The sequence below is a fragment of the Geotrypetes seraphini genome, chromosome 4 (genome assembly GCF_902459505.1).
Source record: "Geotrypetes seraphini chromosome 4, aGeoSer1.1, whole genome shotgun sequence".
Lineage (NCBI taxonomy): Eukaryota > Metazoa > Chordata > Amphibia > Gymnophiona > Dermophiidae > Geotrypetes > Geotrypetes seraphini.
In genome coordinates, this window is record NC_047087.1 from 910,996 (window position 1) to 934,387 (window position 23,392).

Here is a 23,392-nt window from a genome sequence, read left to right on the forward strand (position 1 = left end):
TGTGATAGATATAAAAGTGATAACATGCATGTATCAAATATATTTTATTATTATGTACACTTTTTATGAAATTTGAAAATAAAAATATAATGGAAAAAAAAAAAAAAAGAAAACTGTTGAACCAATTCAATACTTCTTGATTTAAACCTATATTAATCAAAAGTTGTATAAGGATATCATGATCCACGACATCAAAAACTGCCAAAAGATCAAATTGCAACAAGACGTCACAATGGCCATGAACTAGAAAACGTTGAACTTTTGCAACCATTGAGATAAGAAGAGCTTCTGTACTATGATTCGAGCGAAATCCATATTGAAATGGAAGAAGTATTGAAAATTTATCCAGGTATTACAATAATTGTTTCGATACAACAGCTTCCAAAATCTTTGTTAACATCGGTATATTTGCAACAGGACGATAATTAAGGGCTAGAGTTGAGTCTAGATCCGAATTTTTTAGTAATAGATTAAGTATAATTCGTCCCATATTTGATGTAAAAAAAAACACTAGTAAGAACATAGTTAACCAACATTGTAAACCAAGAAATAACAGAAGAAGGGATATTGCAAAAAATGTATGAAGGGACAGAATCTAGCAAAATAATATTAAATATTGAACTAAGATCAGTACTGTGCAGACTTGCATGGTCTGTGTCTGTATAGGCCGTTTGGTGGAGGATGGGCTGGGGAGGGCTTCAATGGCTGGGAGGGTGTAGTGGGCTGGAGTAAGTCTTAACAGAGATTTCAGCAGTTGGAACCCAAGCACAGTACCGGGTAAAGCTTTGGATTCTTGCCCAGAAATAGCTAAGAAGAAAAAATTTAAAAATTTAAATTGAATCAGGTTGGGCAGACTGGATGGACCAAGCCTTCATCTACTATGTTACTATGTAAGCAAGCAACACGGGTAAGAAATGCAACGGTAACTGTAATTTTGCAAGTGGTGCTGCTTGCCCAAAGCTTCCCTCTGACGCAGCTTCCTATTTCCGCCTGGACACGTGGTGGGGTGGGGCAGGCAGCCTAGTGTACTTGTGTGCCTAGGGGCCCTCGAAGAATTAATCCTGCCCTGTGGGGGGGGGGCACTCCGATGGGGACAATTTTCTTCTTAGTAAATGCTGCACCGTGGGGAAGAAGTGTATTCTGAATCATTAGTTACAGGACTCCTTCACAGATGTTCCTAGCTGCTTTAAGACTGACTGCTGTACACAGGAGCATGCTCAGTGATAAGGTATGAGAGGAAGGGGGTAAAAGCTTCTTAAGTTTTGAGGTTTCCTATATGTCCTGGGGGCTAGGGGGAATAACCCACCAGTTCCAGAATAAAGTGAGGATTTACAAGAAAGAAGATTAGCAAAGGTAAGGACCTAATCTTTCGATAAAAGTTGACTATTAACCCTTTAATTGGCAGATGGTGAAACAGCTGCTTTATATAACTTGATGTTGAACGAGAGCAACAGTGTCAAGTAACAGGTGTTTGGAGAGGCAGATCTCCCATAAGAGCCAAAGAAGACACATGTTGCTTCTATGCAACAATGCCAAATAAAGGGCTATGATAAAACAAGTTAATATTTTTGTGTTCATTAATTTCAGGTAAATGTATGCAAATATGCTCTAGATAAGACTGAAAGCGTTCTTGTGTTTTGTGTACAGAATCTACCATTAGGCTATGATTATAAGGTTTATTAATATTTGACACTTTGCCAATATATGAATCCAGCTGTAGACCCCTGTGTTTCTTTTTTTTGACAGATCACCCCCATCTTTAGGATACATGCCCCATCCACATGGCTGGACTGTTCAGGAGCTAGAATACCATGAAACTGAGCAGAAGAGTGGGATCCTGGAGTGTAACAAGTGTAGATACTTATGTACTGGAAGAGGTAAGTGAAGATGGTAGGTACAGTCTGCTTCTTCCAGCACAGCCTGTTCCCAAAACAATCAGATCTATTGTACATGAAAACCAGAAAAGCTACCTGGCTGCTGCTTTCATTCTCACCCTCTAAAATGCTGAAATTCTGGTTTATCAGGTTGGGCAAACAATACAAGTGAAAACGTTCAGAAATAGTAACATAGTAAATGACGGCAGATGGACCTGAATGGTCCATCCTGCCTTCCCATTAGTTATTCTCATTAGAAATACATATTAAGTTAACTTGTCTCTTCTTTGGTATTTCTGGGCCATAGACTAAAGTCCATGTCCATGTCCTAGGTTCCAACTTCTGAAGTTGCCTTCCAAGCTCACTCCAGCCTATCCAACCATCCTGTTGTTTGCAGGATATCTACCATAATGTCTGGCCAGTAACCACCACATATGGGACCGAGCCACCACATATGGGACACAAACTGTACAAGTTTGCCTAATACTGGCCTTAGTGCTTTAATTTATATTATTTGTTTGTTTTCTAATGAGAGATTCTTTGTTTTTATCCCATGCTTTTTGGAATTCCATTACTGTTTTCCTCTACATAAGAACATAAGAATAGCCTTACTTGGTCAGACCAATGGTCCATCGAGCCCAGTAGCCCGTTCTCACGGTGGCCAATCCAGGTCCCTAGTACCTGGTCAAAACCCAAGGAGTAGCAATATTCCATGCTACCAATCCAGGGCAAGCAGTGGCTTCCCCATGTCTTTATCAATAACAGACTATGGACTTTTCCTCCAGGAAATTATCCAAACCTTTCTTAAAACTAGCTACGCTACCCGCTCTTACCACAACCTCTGGCAACACGTTCCAGAGCTTAACTATTCTCTAGTGAAAAAAATGTCCTCCTGTTGGTTTTAAAAGTATTTCCCTGTAACTTCATCGAGTGTCTCCTAGTCTTTGTAATTTTTTTTTTTTTTTTGTAAATCTTTATTCATTTTAAATTTTACAACAAGCATACAGAAAATCATTCATATAATATACAATTCCACTTGAATTTCTACAATTCTCACAGAAAAAAGTTTAATCCCTCCCCACCCCACATACAATAATCTTTATATTAGATATCCCATAATATAATAATTACATCTTTTCCATTTAACCCTAAGAAAACTAAAAACCCACCCACCCTCCCTATATCATCTATACTAAAAAGGGGAAAATACTGATTATTCATTATAATAATTCATTAATGGCCCCCACACATCCTTAAATTTCTTAAAACATCCTTTTCTAACAGCTAATATTCTCTCCATTTTATACACATGACACACCGTACTCCACCAAAAAGAGTAATTTAATCTTGTGTAATCTTTCCAATTAAAAGTTATCTGTTGAATGGCAACTCCTGTTAGAATCATTAAAAGCTTATTATTATTGGAAGATATTTGAGATTTAGCCCTCATAGACATACCAAATAAGATGGTGTCATATGATAAAGCTACAGGATTTTCAAGCATACAATTTACTTGATCCCAAATCAATTTCCAAAAAGCATTAATAAAAGGACAATAAAATAATAAATGATCTAAAGTTCCAGCCTCAAGATGACAATGCCAACACCTATTAGACCTAGAGCAATCCAATTTTTGTAAATGCACAGGGGTCCAGAGTGCTTTATGCAACAAGAAAAACCATGTTTGCCTCATAGACGGAGACATTGTACATCTCATCCTCCAAGAACAAATGCGTGGCCATTGAGATGCATTAATTTGATGCTTAATCTCAATGCTCCAAATTTCTCTAAGTCCATTTTTTTGGTTTCTTGTTCAAATAGCCAGATAATACTTTATACCACTGTGCGGCCTGGTGACCCAGAAAGTCTGCCTGAAAGCATAAAAATTCTAAGCTAAATTGATTATTAAGTAATTTCCATTCAGGGAACCCCGCCTGAATAGCCTGCTTCAATTGCAACCATTTATAACTTTGTTTTTTATCAAGTCCAAATTTAGATTGCAATTGTGAAAACTCCAGCATCTTACCATTTTCTATAACATCATTTAGAGTACGTATTCCTGCTTTAATCCAATCCCTCCAGACAATCTTAAAACTGCCTATTTGAATCTTGGAGTTTAGCCATATATTTTGAAAAGTCAATTTTTGAATTGTAAGAGGAGTTAAATTATTAATATATTTTAAAGTTTTCCATGTATCCATAATTATCCTATTACTTTTTCGTATCCTAGGCATTTGAATACTAAGTAAATGACGAAGCCTTATAGGAAACATGAGCTGCCATTCCAACCATAACTAGTCCGGAAGTTTCTCCATGAGTTCTGGGAGGACCCAGTACATACCTTGAACACAATATATAGGATTGATGATACCTATAGAAGTTTGGCAAATTTACCCCTCCCTCCTCAATTGTTTTTTGTAAAGTCACTAAGGCAATTCTAGCAATTTTACCCAGCCAAATAAATTTAGTAATAATACTATTTAACTTTTTATAGAAAGACCCCTGGAAAAAAACTGGAATCATTCCCATTTGGTAACAAACAACAGGCAAAATCATCATTTTGACAGTTTGGACTCTTCCCCACCACGACAATTTTTCATTCACTTTTACTGTCTCATCAAGTGTATTTTTTTAACCATATACCTAAATATTTTATTCCTTCTTCTTTCCTAAAAAAGGGAATGCATCAAATAGTCCTCTTGTACAATGCACGTTTAAAGGAAGAACTTCTGATTTGGACCAATAAATATATTTTATATCCTGAGAATTTTCCAAATTTCTCAATCAACTCAAGTAAACATGGAATGGTTGTTTCAGGATTTCTCAAATGAAGCAATATATCATCCGCATAAGCAGATACTTTATACTCCTTTCCAGAACGTGGAATACCCTGTATCTCTTTCACTTGTTGAATAGCTAATAATAAGGGTTCAAGCACTATATGAAAAAGCAAAGGAGATAAAGGACAACCCTGCCTAACCCCCCTTTGCAATTTAAAACAATCAGAAAGATTATTATTTATATATAATCTAGCAACAGGAGAGCTATACAAGGTTTTAATCATTTGTATAAATCCCGAACCAATGCCAAACCATTCCATAGCCTGATACATAAACATCCATTCCACCCGATCAAAAGCCTTCTCTGCATCCAAAGATACAGAGAAAGCTGGATCTCCTATTTCTTTTGTTAGGTATAACATCTGCAAAGACAATCTAGTATTATTAGAAGAGTGTCTCTGAGCAACAAAACCAGTCTGGTGCATACCAACTGTATGAGGAAGAGCCTTTGCCAAAAGCATGGCCAAAAGCTTGGCTAATAACTTACCATCAACCTAAAAATATGCGCTGTCACACAAAGAAATGCACACTATCATAGGATTATTAGAGACTAACGGGGATCTCAAGTGCTCACAGCCAGAGGTCTGAGTTATACTTCAAAGCCAATGACTGATACGTGAGCTATCATCGGTCCCGTCTATGTTCTCTATACCCATGACCAGTGGTTTTATGACCAGTGGTAATAACTTACCATCAACATTAATCAAAGAAATAGGCATGTAGTTTGAAACCAGCATGGGATCTTTATTTGGCTTTGGCAAAACAATGGTCAACGATTCTGCCCTAGTGCCTGAAATCCACCCTTTATTTAGTTGATTCTGATATAAATTTAATAAATAAGGTAATAGGGTAATTTGAAATGTTTTATATAACTCTACCCTAAAACCATCACCACCTGGAGCAGTCCCTACTCTAAGAGACTTCAATGCTGTTTGCAATTCTTTTAATGATATTGGTTCTTCCAAACTTCTTTTTATATGATCCGGAACCTTCGGTCCTTTAATAAAATTTAAAAACTCTATTCCATCCTTTTCTTTATCTGAATAAGACTCGGAAGAATACAGGTTTTTATAAAAATTTAAAAATTGTTTTAATATAGGTCCATTTTGAGACTGAGTATCTCCTTTTTCATCTTTAATTGCACTTATTTTAGACCTTCTTTTTTTAACTTTAAGATAATTAGCCAGTAATCTTCCCGCCTTATTCGAATTACCATAATACAAAGCTTGCTGACAAAGAATACCTTTCTTAACCAATTTAGAAGAAATCTCATTATATTTATATTTAACTTTTAAAAGAGCTTGTAGCGTGGAATTTTCCCATTTTTCTATCAATTTTGCCTCTAAAATCTTAATCTCTTGCTCTAACTTAATAAATTGTTTTTTTTATTGTTTTTTAGAATAAGCTGAAAATGATATTATTTGTGCTCTCATAGTTGCCTTAAAAGCATCCCACAAGATTTCTAACGAGACTTCTTCCGTATTATTCATTTATCTTTGTCTGAAATTCTTCACAAAATTTTGGGTATGCAAGCAATGCATTATCGAATCTTCAAACAGGCCTATCATTATCTTGATCAGCAAAATTTAAATTTATCCAGACACCACCATGATCAGATAAAATTATTGGATCTATAGCAGCTTGAGTGACATTTTGTACTAACTTATCTGAAACCAAAACATAATCAATTCTAGAGAAAGATTTATGGACATGTGAACAAAATGAAAATTCTCAATCATTAAAATGAAGAATGCACCAGATATCTTTTAAATTACAGGAATTTGCAAAATTATCCAACCCTAATGATTTTAAAATTTTACTAGGTTTTTTTTATCTAATAAAGGATCCATAACAGCATTGAAATCTCCTGCTACTATCAAATTACTGGCAGCCAGTGGTAGAACTATTTGTTGCAGAGTTTTAAAAAATTCAATTTGATTCAAATTAGGGGCATACACATTAAAAAGCGCTACAATAGTACTGCCCATACTCATGTTCACATGTATCCACCTTCCTAATTGATCTGCAGCCACCAAGTTAAACACTGCAGTGCATTTTTTTATTAATCAGAATAGCTACACCTGCTTTTTTCCCTACCGCAGGAGCAAAGAAGCAATCCTTCACCCAATTACCAATTAGTTTCTTTGATTCATCTCCAGTAAGGTGAGTCTCCTGTATAAAACAGACATCCGCATTCTGCTGTTTTAAATATAATAGCGTCTTCTTCCTTTTTATCGGATGATTAAGGCCATTAACGTTTAAAGAAAAATTTTTTAAATCCATTTAAACAAAATGAAACATAATAATTACATATTTCTGCATTATAATTATTATATAATCATTTCCCCCACATTGAAAATTTAATTCAATCCCCAACCCACTCTCAAATACTCTCCCATTACACCCCCCACCTTTTCCCCCCTCCCCCCCCCCAACTTCGAAGCGTATATACATAGCTCAAGTAAATGAGAAACTCCCCCAGGCCAAATTCATAACAACTCTCCTAAATATAATAATCATCTTAAATATTACACTGTAAGTCATTTAGCAAACCATAAATCACTTAAAATCTACTCCCAATCCATTTCCTTACTCTTTTTTTTTTTCCTAAATAACATAAAATAAATATTTGTTATAAATCACATATGACAAATAGTATTTACTTTCTTCTTAAATTCATAACTTAGACCTCCATAACTTAGACCTCCATTAAACATAAGATTCTACATCCCACAAAAATTCATATTCCTGAATATTCCTCATTCCCCTCTCCATTCTAAAGGCAATACATTCAAATCTTCATGTACTCAAATCATCTCTTATCAACTTATAAACTACCCAATTAGTAACTTATTTCATCATATAATTTCCTTTTTCATTCACTCATTCTACCATAAATCCTTCACATTTATTCCTGAACTAATAAAATTTATATCCATAGCGCCTAAAATAAATAGAAAGTTAATGTATTCTTTCATTTTCACGCTATACTTAATATCTTACTTATTATATTTCTTATTTATCTACTTATACTTTATCCCCCCTACTTTTTTTTTTTTTCTTTTTTCTTAAACAAGTTAATCAATTTATTATGATACTTCAGGCTCATACCACCATGGAAGTTCATAATATGACAACTCAATGTACGTTGTAAAAAGTTAGAGCAGGGGTTCATTCACTCAAAACATCACAACAACAGGACAGTTGACAAAATCATAAATGAACCAAGAAAAATAAACGGAGAAAAATAAACCTCAATTGTGGGTCGCCAGGACTACACAAGTGCCAAAGCTCACCACCTCATCACGGGTTTATGAAAAAACTCCGTACAAATATAATTTGCTTTCATACTTTAATATCTCTTTAGAAGAATAGTTTTCAAAAAATTCTCCAAGGATTTGAAATTTAAATGTCCTGTGATTTTCTATTAGTAAGTGAGACAGCCCCAAGCTAACTGAATATATGGCAATCAGCTACAGCTGTGAATACATTCTGAACAACGTTTAGTAGCGTGGCTAAACACTATTGCAACTTAGCGTATATAAGAGTCAAACACTCATCTGAAGAAACATCTTCGTCCCGAAAGATCCCACAATAATTATTAGACGCGCTGATAAAGGGGGTGCGATTGTAATATGGGGTTTGGAGCTATATTTAGCAGAAGCTAATAGTCAACTTTCTAAAAGAGATACATATGTGAAAATGATTAGTGATCCTTCACTAGAAATATTTGAAAAAATTGCTCAAAAAAGTTCTGAAGCTTTAAAACACGGCTACAGGGATACAATTGGATGGAACCCGCTTAACAACATTGGTATTTCGAAAACCAACGGATAGAAATACGCTGTTGAGATTTGACAGTATGCATCCTGTACACCTGAAAACCAGTATTCCTTTTGCTCAGTTTTTAAGATATAGGAGAATTTGCAATAGTAAGGAAAATTTTCTCCAAGAAGCAAAGGTACTGGAGCAAAGATTAAAATCTAGAAATTATCCAACATCTATAATCAAGAAAGCAAAGAAAAGAGCGCTATTTAATCCCAGAGAGATATTATTGGATTATAACAAACCTCGGGAAAATGAAGAACAATCTGATATAATTCCCTGCGTTATTAAACAGACTTGTGCATCTCCACAGATCATTAAGAAATACAAAAAACATCTTCCACTACTCAAAACACTTCCATGTTTTTCTAACAAAAGATTTATTTTTCCTCAGGCCAGAAATAGAAATTTGAATGACTGGCTGTGCCATACATCTAAAGAAAAATTTACAGATGTGAGATCAGAATCTATTCTAGGACACAGCCCATGTGGTCATTGTACGAATTGTAAAATTATGTCCACTATCTCGAATTTCATTAATCCTGTTGATGGGAAAAATTACATTCTTAAACATAACTCCACCTGTCAAACAGCAAATGTGATTTATATAATACAATGCCCATGTGAATTATTCTATGTGGGCCAAACATCACGCAATTTAACCATTAGAATAACTGAGCACAAAAGTTGCGTGAACACATGTAAAATGACAGCTCCAATAGTGGCTCACTGTGTAAATTCGAAACACAAGTTTGTTAGCCTGAAGTGTTGGGTGGTGGAGAAAGTGACCCCTTCAATGAGACGAGGTGACATGAGAAAACTTTTATGGCAGAAGGAACAACAATGGATAAATCGCCTCCATACTATAGAACCACTAGGTTTAAATTCTGAACAGGAGTGGCAACCTTTTCTATGAATGGGAGGTTTATTTGCGTGGAGTGAGTATGGTATGTGAAGCAGTGATGTTTGACCTTTGACCCGTCGCGCGTGTGTGCGATGACGTCATGACGCCCGACTCGATGCAGTTTTTAAACGAGTCGGGCGCGTATCTCGGTCTGAGGGCCATTTTGAGAGAGTCCGGCCGCCCGTTATACAGCTGACAGCGTGGAGACAACATTGTTAAAGAATCCCCTGAAGCAGCCTGCTAGCAGGCGAAATAGAAGATCTTATCTATCGGGACGAAGATGTTTCTTCAGATGAGTGTTTGACTCTTATATACGCTAAGTTGCAATAGTGTTTAGCCACGCTACTAAACGTTGTTCAGAATGTATTCACAGCTGTAGCTGATTGCCATATATTCAGTTAGCTTGGGGCTGTCTCACTTACTAATAGAAAATCACAGGACATTTAAATTTCAAATCCTTGGAGAATTTTTTGAAAACTATTCTTCTAAAGAGATATTAAAGTATGAAAGCAAATTATATTTGTACGGAGTTTTTTCATAAACCCGTGATGAGGTGGTGAGCTTTGGCACTTGTGTAGTCCTGGCGACCCACAATTGAGGTTTATTTTTCTCCGTTTATTTTTATTGGTTCATTTATGATTTTGTCAACTGTCCTGGTGATGTTTTGAGTGAATGAACCCCTGCTCTAACTTTTTACAACGTACATTGAGTTGTGATTGTTCTTTACAGAATACGATTGTACCTTTATTATATTTAGTTAGTTCATAATATGATACATAACTAAACCACTCTATATCAACACTTGAACCTAACTCCAAGCATTGCTTATGTTATATAAATATTATAGAAGTCCAGTAACCTATTCCAAAGCGCAGCAGGTCTTAACATTCTATTTTCAGCTTCACCTATCCATTTCAATGCAGTAGTTCATCCAATTTTCTGAAAGCCGTCTTCAGGTTCTTCTTATGCTAAGCTGCATCATCCATACAACTCTATTAAAATTCATGTGTAGCACCAAACTTTAAATCTAGGCAAAGGTCAGATGTGAAATATAAATCAAAGTGAGGATCCAGCCGTATCATACAAGCGATCCTCATCAGTCTTAGCACTTCACATCATATCTCACTTTCTTTTCCATATTGTCAAATCATTCACCATTTTCCATATTTGTTCAACTTTTTAAACTTCTGCTGACCCTTTGCCATATAAACATTAACCAAAAATATGTTATTTTTCCATATCTCTGACATTTCATCACAACACTGCAGCAAGCCTCCCTCATGGCTGGTCACATGACCTAGTCAGAATGCTGAGTTCTTTTCAAAAGTTAACTGCATCGATTCCTTGCTGGAAAACATATTCTTCTTATCCATTTCCTCCATTTATAAACTTTTAAAAGTTCTCAGTTTAATAATAAAATGATCAAAAACAAAAATCAAATAAACAAGAAATCAGCATCTAACTAATTTTCAAGAGTCCATAGATAAATCAAACTGATCCAAAAATTATTTCAATTTAGCTGCCTCCTCAAAATTATATGTTTTGTTTTCATAGGTCACTCTCATAATTGCTGGATATACCAATCCATACCTTGCACTCAAAGCTCTTAATCTAGGTCTCAAATCCAGAAGCTGCTTTATAAGTGGTGGCTTTTGCAAAGTCCGGAACTATGAAAACTTTTGAATCCTGGCATTTAAGATTTTTATTATCTTTAGCTAGCTTCATAATTTCTGCCACCTGCTGATATCGTAATAACTTGAAAATAATTGGACGGAGACCCTTTTGACTGCTTGATTTCCTCATTGGGATCCGGTGTGCCCTTTCTATTTCTAATGGGAAAGGACTCTTCAACGGCAAGATTTTTGAAATAAAGGACATCACAAATTTTATAGGATCTTCTTGCTCAACCCCTTCAGGCACCCCGATTTAGACATAAATTATTTCGCCTTTCTCGGTTTGACAGATCCTCCAGATCCCTTTTTAAAGCCTCTATTTCTTTGTGATCCTTTTTGCATTCCCTCAAGTCTGCTTCAGATTTTTCAGCATGCTTTTCCAACTGTTCAATTTTAAAATCAGCCGCCTGCATTCTTTTATTCAAACTTTCCACTTCCTCTTTAACCTCTTATGTTCTTAGCGCTTTCCAATACAATTTCTTTAATTTTCTGTAATTCATTCATCAGATCTTTGTTTTCTATTTCCTCTGATGGCAACGGGACCGTTGACGGGGAGATCAAATCTAATTTTGATCTTTTTACACTCCCCCCGTTTAAATTTGCCGTATTATTTTTACCATGCTTACCCGAAGCCATTCTCACTCTAGATTTCCACTTTCCACCCGACTTACACAAGTTTTGACTGCTTTATTTTAACAAAATTGACCTTTCACTGCAGGAGCCACTCACTCACCTGACCATCCCCATACGCCGCGAAGCCACGCTGTCTTTGTAATTTTTGATGGGAGGGCATTCCAGGCATCCACCACCCTCTCTGCAAAAAAGAATTTCCTAACATTAGTCCTAAGTCTTCTTCCCTGCAACTTCAAGTTATGCTCTGTAGTTTTACCATTTTCCCTTCTCTGGAAAAGATTTGGTTCTATATTAATACTTTTCAAGTATTTAAATGTCTGTATCATATCTCCCCTGTCCCTCCTCTCATCTAGAGTATACATGTTTAGGTCTTCCATTCTCTTCTCATAGTGGGCGTAGGTACCGTGCCTGACACTATGACACAGGACATACTTTTACTGGAACACTGGTGTACTATTTGGCAGCTGAGTTTTAATTCCAAGAAGTGTAAAGTTATGCACCTTGGTAGCAGAAACCCATGCAGAACCTACACTCTGAATGGTGAGACCTTAACTAGAACTGTGGCAGAACGGGACCTGGGAGTAATCATTAGTGAAGATATGAAGACAGCCAATCAAGTAGAGAAAGCCTCATCCAAGGCTAGACAAATGCTGGGTTGCATCTGGAGAAGTTTTGTCAGCCGAAAGCCCGAGGTGGTAATCCCGCTTTATAGGTCCATGGTGAGACCACATCTGGAATACTGTGTGCAATTTTGGAGGCCACATTATCGGAATGTTGTGCTGAGAATGGAATCAGTTCAACGATTGGCCACCAAGATGGTCTCAGGTCTCAAGGATATCCCATATGAAGAATGTCTAGGTAAGTTGCAGCTTTACTCTCTCGAGGAACACAGAGAGAGGGGTGACATGATAGAGACGTTCAAATATGTTACTGAGGTGGAAGAAGACATCTTTTTCCTTACAGGCCCAAGAGGGCATCCACTAAAAATCAGGGGCGGGAGATTTCATAGTGACACTAGGAAGTACTTCTTCACCGAAAGGGTGGTTGACCGTTGGAATGATCTTCCACTTCAAGTAGTTGAAGCCAGTAACGTGACTGACTTAAAAAATAAATGGGATCAACATGTGGGTTCACTTCACAGAAGAACTTAGGGGAGAGGGTTATTTGAGTGGGCAGACTTGTTGGGCCGAAGGCCCTTTTCTGCTGTCTTATTCTATGTTTCTGTGTTTCCTCTGGACCGCCTTAAGTCTTTATATCCTTTGCCAGATACAGCCTCCAAAACTGAATACAAAACTCCAAGTGTGGCCTCACCAATGACCTATATAGGGGCATCACACCTCCCTTCTGCTGGTTATTCCTCTTTCTATACAGCCTAGCATCATTTTGGCTACAGACCCTGAACTCTGTTGCCGGCGACTTGCTGGAGTCCAGAAACCAAGCCAGAGGCAGGCAAAGTAAGATTAACAAGTGACTGATGGAAGTCAAATCCACACGGACAAACAGTAGAAGGCAGCCTGTGAGTGAGGAAATCATGCCCACCCCAGGTGACATCAGCACTTTTGATTCTAATTTTTTTTGTGTGTGCGCGTGTGGTATCAGTTGCATAGCCCTATGAATGTCTCTAGGAGGAAAAACCTGAATATCCCTGACGACACCTGTTGGAGGAATGAAGAGAACTACGATCTCCTCCTGACGGCCAGCGAAACTGGATTACAGGGAGCAATGTAGGGTGGCGAGCACCAAATCTGAGAAAAGGTCATCCTGATCTATACCAACAAGAATCTGGCCCTTGAAAGGCTGCTGAAGGAGAACTTCAAGGCTGCGTCCGCATCCAAAGACAGAGACAAGAGACCGGCACTCAGACTCTGCACCAGCAGAACATGTACTAAGACTTAAAAGAGATCATAAAGGACACTTGGTACCACAGCCACACCAACCTGCACCAGCGGAGAACAGGCATGCACCACCACAGAGGACCCATTGCGCAGGCTAGAATGACAGGTGCGTGCCAAAAATGAAGTGACCACTCAGCTAACTGAGGATGCTAGAAAAGAATATTTTGTATCAGCATCCTGCATCATGAGAGACCTGAATATTCACTCCCCAGCCCTAGGGAGGGCTGCTGGAAACCTGCGCCATGGCAGAATCTACTTCAGGCTATTCAGATCTCCCAAAGAGCAGGATTCAGGAGATAAAGCTGTAGCAGATCGGAAAACGCTATCTGGGGATTATATTCTGAAACCTGGCCCAGATCTGTGGATGGAATGGAAAAGGCATAGGAGAACTGACCAGGACCGAAGCCTGGAAAGTGAAAAACCCAAATGGAGCTTTTTCAAAAACCAGTCGTAAAGAGGCGGATTCACCGCTTGTCTGTCTTACAAGTACTGGTAAGCTGGATTTCTGTTTCTGACCAGCCTTTATAAGAGTGCCATCAACTGGATTTAGCACTTAATTTGGGGGAGGTCCATAATTCAGATGCCCCCTTCTGACAGTGCAGGCTGTGTCTCCATATAGCACGGTTTTGTCATTCAGGTTTCAATGTTTCATAACCTGTTACTTCATTTTGCATTGATGTTGCATTTGTTTATAGAGCAGAATTGATTTGCTTGCCAGGGAGTTTCCCGTTCCTCTCTCTCTCTCCCCTCCCCACCTAAACCCCCCCCCCAAAAAAAAAAAAAAAACAACCAAACAAGCATTCCCTCCTTTTTCTGCTTAGCTCTGTTATTAGAGGGGATAAACTCGTCTCACTAGCTCTTGTCTTTCATACTGCAGGCAAGGTTTATTTTATTTACATAGTCAATCAGACCAGAAAGCAGCTTTAAGGTTTAATCTGTAGTTGGAAATTATAGTACAGAAGCCGCTAGCTAGATTTATTGGGAATATTTAGAATTTTAAAAAAAGGTGAAAAAAGGTAGATTCCAGCAGAATTTGTATAATTTGTATCAGTGTCTCAATTGCTAGGCCCTCCTATAGAATTGCTGATAGGGATCTTGGTGACTCACTGGGACTTTAGACCCTCCCATCCTCCACCCATCCCAGGGTCTGCAACTCATATATAGACAGCCCAATAATCAAAAAGTCTATCTATCCCAATTTCAACCAATCAAGATGAATTTCATTCAGTGCAATCATTGTGGTGCTTTAGTTCCCAGCACACCATCTGGAGGCTCAAGGCTTGCCCCATCTGTCTTCAACTTGCTAGTATCAAAGAGGAGCTCTGTAAACTTAAGCAAGAATTGGAGGCAATTAAAGCAGCTACAATCACCCCACACAAATATACCAATTTACCATCACTCCCCCAAAGAATAAAGCAACCCAGGAATAAATGGATCATTTTAGGTCTGCTAATTCTGATATTGATTGGTATAAACCAGTGTTCTTCAACCTTTTCACACCCGTGGACTGGCAGAAATAAAAGAATTATTTTGTGGACCGGCAAACTACTAGGACTAAAATTTAAAAACCCCGTTTACGCCCCATCTCCGCGAGCTCGGTCCCCGCAAACCATCTGATCCTATCTGCACAAGCCGCAATTATGATTTTATATTGAATGTATTTTATTAAAGTATAAAAAGAAACAATTGTGATTTTATAAATACAATTGTGAACAATTGTGATTTTATAAATACAAATATACAGAGCACGGACCAGCAAAACCCCTGTCTCCCCTCCCCTTCACATATATCCCCTCTACTATCAAGAAAACTGAACAAGCCAAGTTATTATAGAATGCTACATAGAAATATCATGCTAACAGAATACTGCAGTCCCCAGTTATGTCTCTAGTAGGCTATATATTTCAAATCTGATATATTCTAATGACAAAATAGAAATAAAATTATTTTTTTTTTACCTTTTGTTGTCTCTGGTTTCTGCTTTCATCTTCTTTTCACTCTTTTCCTTCCAGCATCTGCCCGTTCCATCCAATGTCTGCCATCTCCCCCTTCCATATGTATCTGACTTCTTTCTATGCCCCACTTCCCTGTCCATCCAGCCTGTTCCTCCTCTCTCCTTTTTACATCATTCATTCCAGCTTCACTGCCTTCTTCATTTTTATCTCTCCTACACCAGATCTAGCATCTTTATCCCTCTTTCATTTCTCTGCTGACCCCCTTTCCAGCATCAATGTCTCTCTACTTTCTCATTCCTCTCATTCCCCTCTCTCCATTCCACCCTGACCCCCTTCCCCTCCTGTAATCTCCCTGGCAGCTGTTTCCTTCCTTTTTTCTTTCTCCCTTCCCTCCTTCCTTTTTTTCCTTCTCCCTTCCCTCCTCCCTCTATCCAACATTAACTCTCTTCCCATCCCTTTCCCTCCTCCCCTCCCAGCAGCATCTCTCCTTCTTCTCCCTTCCCTCCTCCCTCTATCCAACATTAACTCTCTTCTCTTCCCTTTCCCTCTTCCCCTTCCAGCAGCATCTCTCCTTCTTCTCCCTTCCCTCCTCCCTCTATCCAACATTAACTCTCTTCTCTTTCCATCCCTTTCCCTCCTCCCCTCCCAGCAGCATCTCTCCTTCTAACTCTCTCCAAGTCCAGTAACAGCTCTCCCTTTATCCAGCAGCTTCCCTGCCTCCTACAGTGGCTGTCTCCCCTTCCAGCAGCTCTCAGTACTTGCCTGCAGGAAGTTGCCGGTAAATCACTGCCCTGACAAGTAGGAGAGCTGGTGGAAGGGGAGGAAGTCACTGTGAAGGCTCCCCAGGATCTTGCTCGCACACGCTGACCATCTCCCTCCACCTGCACCTGTATCTGCAGCTCTCTCCATTCTACTTGTAACTTCCCCGTGGCCCTCTTCAGCAACTCGGCAGGGGCGGCGATCAAGACAGGCTGCCACGTCGGGACCTTCACTCTCTGAGTCCCGCCTATTTTGTTTCAACTTCCTGTTTCCGAACAGGCGAGACTCAGAGAGGGAAGGCCCCGACGTCGGCAGACTGTCTTAATCGCCTGAGGCTGGGAGGAACATTAGTGAGCAGGAACCGCAGTCGGCAGGAAATTTAACTGCCGACTTGATCTCGCCGGCCCTGCGTGGACCGGCAGAAATTTTCTGCGGACCGCCACCGGTCCGCGGACCAGCGGTTGAAGAACTGTGGTATAAACAACCTTGGACAGATCATTTTTTAGGATGTTTAAGGATACCTATTTTCTTATCTAAAATTTTGAATAACTCTTTGAGTGAAAAAATTAAAATTAGTACAATTAACACTGATATTTTCTGGCAAAAATTGAGTCAAGTTTTTTCAGTTCCACTTGGGGAGTCTTAACGCTGAGTCTATATTAAAAATCTGGTTTGAAAAGTCTGAAATAATCTTTAATACTATGGCCCCCCTTAAAAATAAATTGATTTCTCATAAGAAGGATGCACTATGGTACACTTTTTATCATCGTTAACTTAAGCAATTATGCAGAAAGTTGGAAAAAAAGTAATTTAGATGTGGATAGGTCCAATTGGAGAAAGAAAATAAAAGAATACAATCATGAAATCAATAAAGCTAGGAAAATTTATTATTATGGTGATTGGCTTTTCTAAGTGGCTATATATGTTGCAAACGCTTCCCCTGTTTCTCCTGAAGAAAGACTTGGCGAGACTCCAGCAGCTGGTTCTCTCATTCTGTTGCGGGGGGGGGGGGGGGCAAGAAGGGTAAGATGAATGGTAAGTTTCTTCAGGGTCCTGGTCTACGAGTGGCTTGGGGGCTTCCTATGGTTCACCTTTATAATTTGGCTTGTCTGCTTCGCCATCTGCGGGACTGGCTTTTTGCTGACTCTCAGTACACTGATGTAGCGCTGGAGACGGAAGGGGCTTTGTAATTTGGGGCATTTTGTTGCGGCGGACAGTAGTCTTTCTCCTTCTCTGCTCTCTGGGCATCCTGATCCCTGAGTGTTAAGGATCATTTTGCTTATAGGCAGCTTTCCCATTATGTTGCTTCCCTGCCCAGAGAGTCCTTGCATTTGGCTTTTCTTGTCACTTTGCAGGATTTCTTTTTTGATGTTAATTGGGATTGGGATTGGTTCTTGGTCTCTCAATATCATTGCCAGCTGGTAGCTCCTTGACTTTGTGTACTTGGGATCTGGGTTGCCGCCCTTGGTTGGTGTCTTTGTCTACATTGGTGCAGCAGATCCCCCAGGTGGTGCAGAGCGCTGATCTTCAGAATGCCAATTTCAGGTTCTTCATAGGGGTTATAGTTCCCAGAAACAGACCTTCTATTTTGGGTGTGTCCCTACTCCTACTTGACTGAAATGCCACCGGGTTGATAATTCTTTAGTGCATGGTCTCTGATCTTGTACAGCTATTGCTGCCTTTTGGCTGGAGGTCAGATGCTGTTTGCAGACCCTGGTAGGCTATACCCTCCCCTCGCAAGTTGAAGGGATTCTGTTTCTGGCTAAGGGCCATCTGGGAGGGCTCTCTGCAAGAGATAGCTTGCTTATCCATAAGCCTTCCCTTCCTTTAAGGGAATTAAATCTGCTGGGAAGCTCAGTCGATCTTTTGTTTTCAAGCTTGTAGAGATCTGGAATGAACTTCCTGACTCCATTAGGCTTTTAGGCCAGCTGCAATTATTTCATAAATTCCTGAAAACTTTGTTGTTCTCGCAATTTTTAAATGGTTTAACTACAGCCTCAACGAAATGATAATATAGTTATTTTTAGTATGCTTTTCTTATGTACTTTAGTTTTTAATTAGTTTTTTCTTCTCTTATGTTTTCTGCTATGTACTCTAGTCTTAATTATATATGAACCGAGTCGAGCTCCACTGGGAGATGACCCAGTATATAAACCAAAGATTAGATTAGTGGGAAAGAAGTGCATTATGAATCATTGGCTTCAGGACTACCCACCCACCGTTTGGTATTGGTGCAATAAATTCCATCTTTTAATGGTGTGGGAATCGCTGTCAGCTCGGTTTTGTAGACATCGGAGTAAGATTTTCTTGTCTGTCTGGGCATCTTATTTAGATACTTTACCCCCTCTGATCAAAAGTTAAGTTGTTAATAGGTTACGGAAGCCACTGGTGCCCTTATTGTCAGTTGGGGGGTGGCTGTGAGAGGGATGGGAGTGGGGGGTTTCCTGTAGGGTGGGGACTGGTCGAGTCCAGGTTATAAGAACCCAAACCTGGACTCTGACTGTCTTATCATGTTCCATTTGTTAATTGTTCTTTGTTTGACTATTGAAAAATGCTGTATCTGCTGGTTTGTTTGCATCTTGCCTTTTCTAATAAACTGTTTTGGGGAAAAAAAATATGTAAACCGCTTTGATTTGTAACCACAAGAAAAAATGGTATATCAAGCCCCATCCCCCTATCTCTTCCCTTTCTTCTTTCAATAATAAGGATCTTAAGGTCCAAGGAACCCTTGTTCAAAATTAGATTCCTTTTTGCTACAAAATCAGTGTCGTCATAAGAATCTAGGCTCCTTAATAATCTGTAATCCATGTGGGATCAATTCATGTTTATTCGATAAAAGTTACATTATGTAATTCTGCTGTCTGTATAAGGATGCCTTTGAGACATTATCATTGCAGGTTATTCCCTTGACTCTGCACTTTGCAAAAATTTCTGGTTCCCTTATTCCAGGCCTTGAGAAATTAAAGCACTTTTAGTTTCTTTTAAAAATTCTTACTCTCCCATTATTCTTATCTTTTGTCTTCTTTTACTATGCTTATTGTAGTCCCCCCACTTCCCTCAGGTATAAGTCTGTAATGTCCATGTGTTTGTATTTAATAATTGAGACCCCATTTTTAATTGTAAATTGCTTTGAATTTATGATATTGCGATATATCAAAATTTTAATAAGAACATAACATAAGAACATAAGAAGTGCCTCTGCTGGGTCAGACCAGAGGTCCATCCTGCCCAGCAGCCGGCTCACGCTTCTCTAGTTGCGTACGTTCATCCCAAATGTTACTAGGATTTGTAAGGTATATTTAAAGCTATCTTTCTAGTTTCCCAGCTATTTCGGATGTATTTTATATTTGAACAGTGAAAGCATTATAAAGATACATTTCTTTGAATTAGTGGTTCTTCTACTTGTTCTGTTGCTTTGCCTGCTGCTTTCTCTGTGGCTCTTTGCTTCTACTTTTCTTATCCTTGTACATCAAACGTCTGCTGAGAGCGCAGAAGGAAAGATCTGCTTTTATGTATTAAAAATTGCAATACCAAACAGAATGTCACCTCTTGTCGGACAACACTTTGAGTATTCTTACCATAAAATCATTGTTGGGGTGGTCAGTTTTTCCAAAGGGAACTTTAAGACAATCCAAGAACGTAAAACCTTTAAAATCAAAATGATAAAATATTTTGACACCTACCAGACAGGAAGTAACAGAGATTTGGGCTTCCTTTCCCACTACAAAGGCATTTAAAACTGCTCTGTCATCTGCCCACTCACCCCCTCCCTCCCTCTTCATATCCCTAAAATGCTTTCATGTTTTCCTTATATATATACTGATATTTGTTAACATTTGCTTATTTCTGATCTGAAGAAGATGCATTACCTTTATAAAATGCTAGAAAGTTAGTCCAATAAAAAAGGTATTACCTTATTTTCTTTGGGTTTTGTTTTATTTCTTTATATTACCTTGGAAAGTGGACTAACACGGCCACTACACCTTTACATTGCAAAAAAAGAAAAGTTGCCATTTAGGGGTTCTTGTGGATGTCTCACTTTCTGTGGAGAATTATTTCTGTAGCCATGGTCATCTCCTTCTTCTTGGGCCCCCTCCTCCTCAAAGAGGATAGAACTGTACACTTTCAAGGTTTTGAGGTTTAGAGCAGCCAGTCTTGGAAGACCTTTGACCAGAGGATTTCCCCCATCATTTGGGGAACATTTCTTCCTTCTCCCAGGGGCCCCCATGCATGAGTTGGTGACATAATACAATGTACTGGAACAGTAAGCAGTACTTCTGAATAAATTCACAAATAATTTCATACAAATATGAGACCTTATTTATTTTTGGATTTAATTAATACCTTTTTTCAGTAGCTCGAGGTGAGATACATTCAGGTACAGTATTTCCTTCTGACCAACTACATGTTGTTGATGAGGCCCCACTTGGAGTATTGTGTCCAGCTAAGTTTGAGCACTGACCATTGTATTTGGATATTCAGTACCAGCCACTTTCTGGATAGTGGTGCTGAGTATTTAGATGTTTTTTGACTGCCACAGCAGGTGTCCAAAACAAAATGCTGTCTGAGGGGACTGAATTCTGACCCAAATATGTTTTTCAGCTTGTAAAGATCTCAGCTGAATCAGATGCATGAAAGCTATTTTTATCTAGAGAGGACAAGCCATGAAGCATAGAAAAATCTGATTACCACATAGAATCTTTTTATTATTGAATGGAAGAGGACATTAGTTATAATGTATGTATGGAAGCCTGAGTGGGAAAGAGAGAGAGAACCTGACTATTGTGTGTGTGTGTATGTATATAGTGACTCTGACATGTGTATTAGGGATCTAAACAGTGGAAGAGACGTGAGTTGACAGTAGTACAGCTTAGCCATTGGCCCTCACTAATGGGCCTGCATTCTTTTCATCTTTGCAGCTTGCTGCCAGCTGGTTGAAGTCCTTCTGAATATGCTGATCCTCATCTGTGGCTCTGTGTCCTATAACTCCACAGGGGGCTATACTGGCATCACCAGCTTAGGGGGCATTTACTATTACCATTTTGGAGGTGCCTACAGTGGTTTCGATGGTGTTGATGGGGAGACAGCCAAACGACTGGACACTCAGTTCTACCAGCTGAAGCTTCCAACGGTTGTGGCCACCATGGCCTTTGGAGGTGCTCTCATGGGCTACTCCTGTCTCCTGGTTCTTATTGGTATCCTGCGACTCCCTTGGCGATTTCCAATGTGGTTACTAGTAGAATTTATGCTGGATGTATTGATTGCATTTGGCTATATACCAGCATTGTACTTCTACTTTCGCAAACTCCTGGATGCCTATGAGTCACAGATCTGCAAGAACAGGGATGAGCTGTACAGTAGCAAAGGATATAAAGGCTTCAGCTGTAGCCTTCATGGAGCAGATGTTGCTGTTGGCATTTTTGGATGTTTGGCTGCTGTGACATTCTTCCTAAGTGCTGTCCTTGCTATCCAGGCTTATCGCAGAGTTTGCCTGTTGAAGAAAAAGCCTGTCCTGATGCATGTGACACCTTAAGTACCTAAGGACCTGTACCTGTGCAAGCTGCATGAATTCTTGCCATATTTTTGCTTCTTTTGCAAAAGGAACTTACAAATACTGCACCGCTCTCTCAGGATATTTCTGTATTATGCAGATTTTCTTTGCTCAGGACAGGTAGAAAACCTTTGTAGGACCTGTGCTTGGGAAACAATCTTGCCTGTTAGTCCCATTTATGTGTATTTTTACAGTTTTTGCTAAATTACTAGCCACCTATTCTTTTAGCATCTATTCCATGTATACTAGTGTGAGACTGAGGAAATAAGGGGGCTCTTCTGTAAGTTGGGATGGAAGATTCTTTGTGTTTTAGGAAACAATACTTCATAAAAGATTGTTATTGCTGCACCTACTCACAGATATTCAGTGGACTAAACCAAGGATTCTTAATCCAGTCCTTGGGCCACACCTAACAGTCAGGTTTTCAGGATACCTGAAATGAATATACCCGAGAGAGATTTGCACAGGGAGGTAGAACATGCAAAATTTATTTCATGCATGTTCATTATGGATATCCTTAAAACCTGACTGGCTGGGAGTGTCCTGAGGTTGAGAAATCCCCAGAACTAAAGCAACTTAACCATCGGAAGCTATTTTGTAGCATCTTTGAAAGCGTCTTGGGTTGGTGTGAACAGTATGACATTAAAGCCACACTTGAATTGTATTCTAGACATTTTAATGGAGAGGGATAAAAATCCTGATGCTCCTTTTATTTGTAGGCGATATTTGGTCATGCCTTACAGCAGTGGTCTTCATTGCAAAACCCACGAGCCGATGGCAGCCCTCCGAGATCTCTGGGGGTGGCCTGCAGAGCCTGTCCAGAATTTCATCCCTCTCTCCCTGGCAGGATCTGGCACTTTTTACCCTTTTTTCCCCCTAGCACTGCACTCTTCGCGTCATAGGCAGCATGAGTGAAGAAAACTGTAACTGTAATCTATTTGTTATATCACACAGTAACATACAGTCAATTTAATATCCAATTTGCAAGTTCTTCCGGAATTAATCCAGCTACCTCTCCTCTCTTGTAACCCCAAAAAAACAACAAACTGTTGTAACTTCACTGGAAATATCCAGTTAGCTCTTTTGTAATCCGCCTTGAACTGCAAGGTATAGGCAGAATAGAAGTCCCTAATGTAATGTAATGTAAAACACGTTGCCTTCAGTGGCCCCAGCTTTCCCTTTGTTACAGCTTCCTGTCCCCACTGTAGGAAGCTGTAGCAAAGGGAAAGCTGGGGCTGCTGAAGGCAGTGTGTTTTCTTCACTCGCACAGCCTGAAGAGTGAAGCGCTAGAAAAAAAAGGATAAAAAATGTACTAGATTCCACAAGGGGGAGGGAGAGGGCACTACAGCGATGCTGGACTATGGAAGATAGGGTAAAAAGATGCCAGACCTCTGTGGGAAGAAAGAAATGAAGGGGAGGACAGAGATGCAAGATGAGAGATACAGAGCAGGGAAGGAGGGGAGATAGATATACCAGACTCTGA

The 23,392-nt window shown here is 39.2% G+C and overlaps 2 protein-coding genes across 6 annotated transcripts in view; one reads left to right on the plus strand and one right to left on the minus strand.

Annotated features, from left to right (window-relative positions):
* The window catches only part of TAT (tyrosine aminotransferase), a 253,009-nt gene that overhangs the window by 206,621 nt on the left and 22,996 nt on the right, over nt 1–23,392 (minus strand). The window contains exon 1 of one of the 2 annotated variants that reach the window (XM_033941778.1): nt 11,850–11,931. The exons of the other annotated variant lie outside the window; for it this stretch is intronic. The gene's annotated coding sequence lies outside the window, so the exon portion shown is untranslated. Of the gene's footprint in view, nt 1–11,849; nt 11,932–23,392 lie in introns of those variants that run through there. 2 annotated transcript variants of the gene reach the window in all.
* MARVELD3 (MARVEL domain containing 3) overlaps nt 1–23,392 on the plus strand; it is a 138,650-nt gene that overhangs the window by 46,715 nt on the left and 68,543 nt on the right. For 3 of the 4 annotated variants that reach the window (XM_033941781.1, XM_033941779.1, XM_033941780.1), the window contains exons 3-4: nt 1,747–1,877; nt 21,278–22,898. In XM_033941781.1, coding sequence (XP_033797672.1) covers nt 1,747–1,877; nt 21,278–21,891 — 745 coding nt within the window. In that variant the 3' untranslated portion in view covers nt 21,892–22,898. Of the gene's footprint in view, nt 1–1,746; nt 1,878–21,277; nt 22,899–23,392 lie in introns of those variants that run through there. The other variant, XM_033941782.1, reaches the window with a different exon arrangement.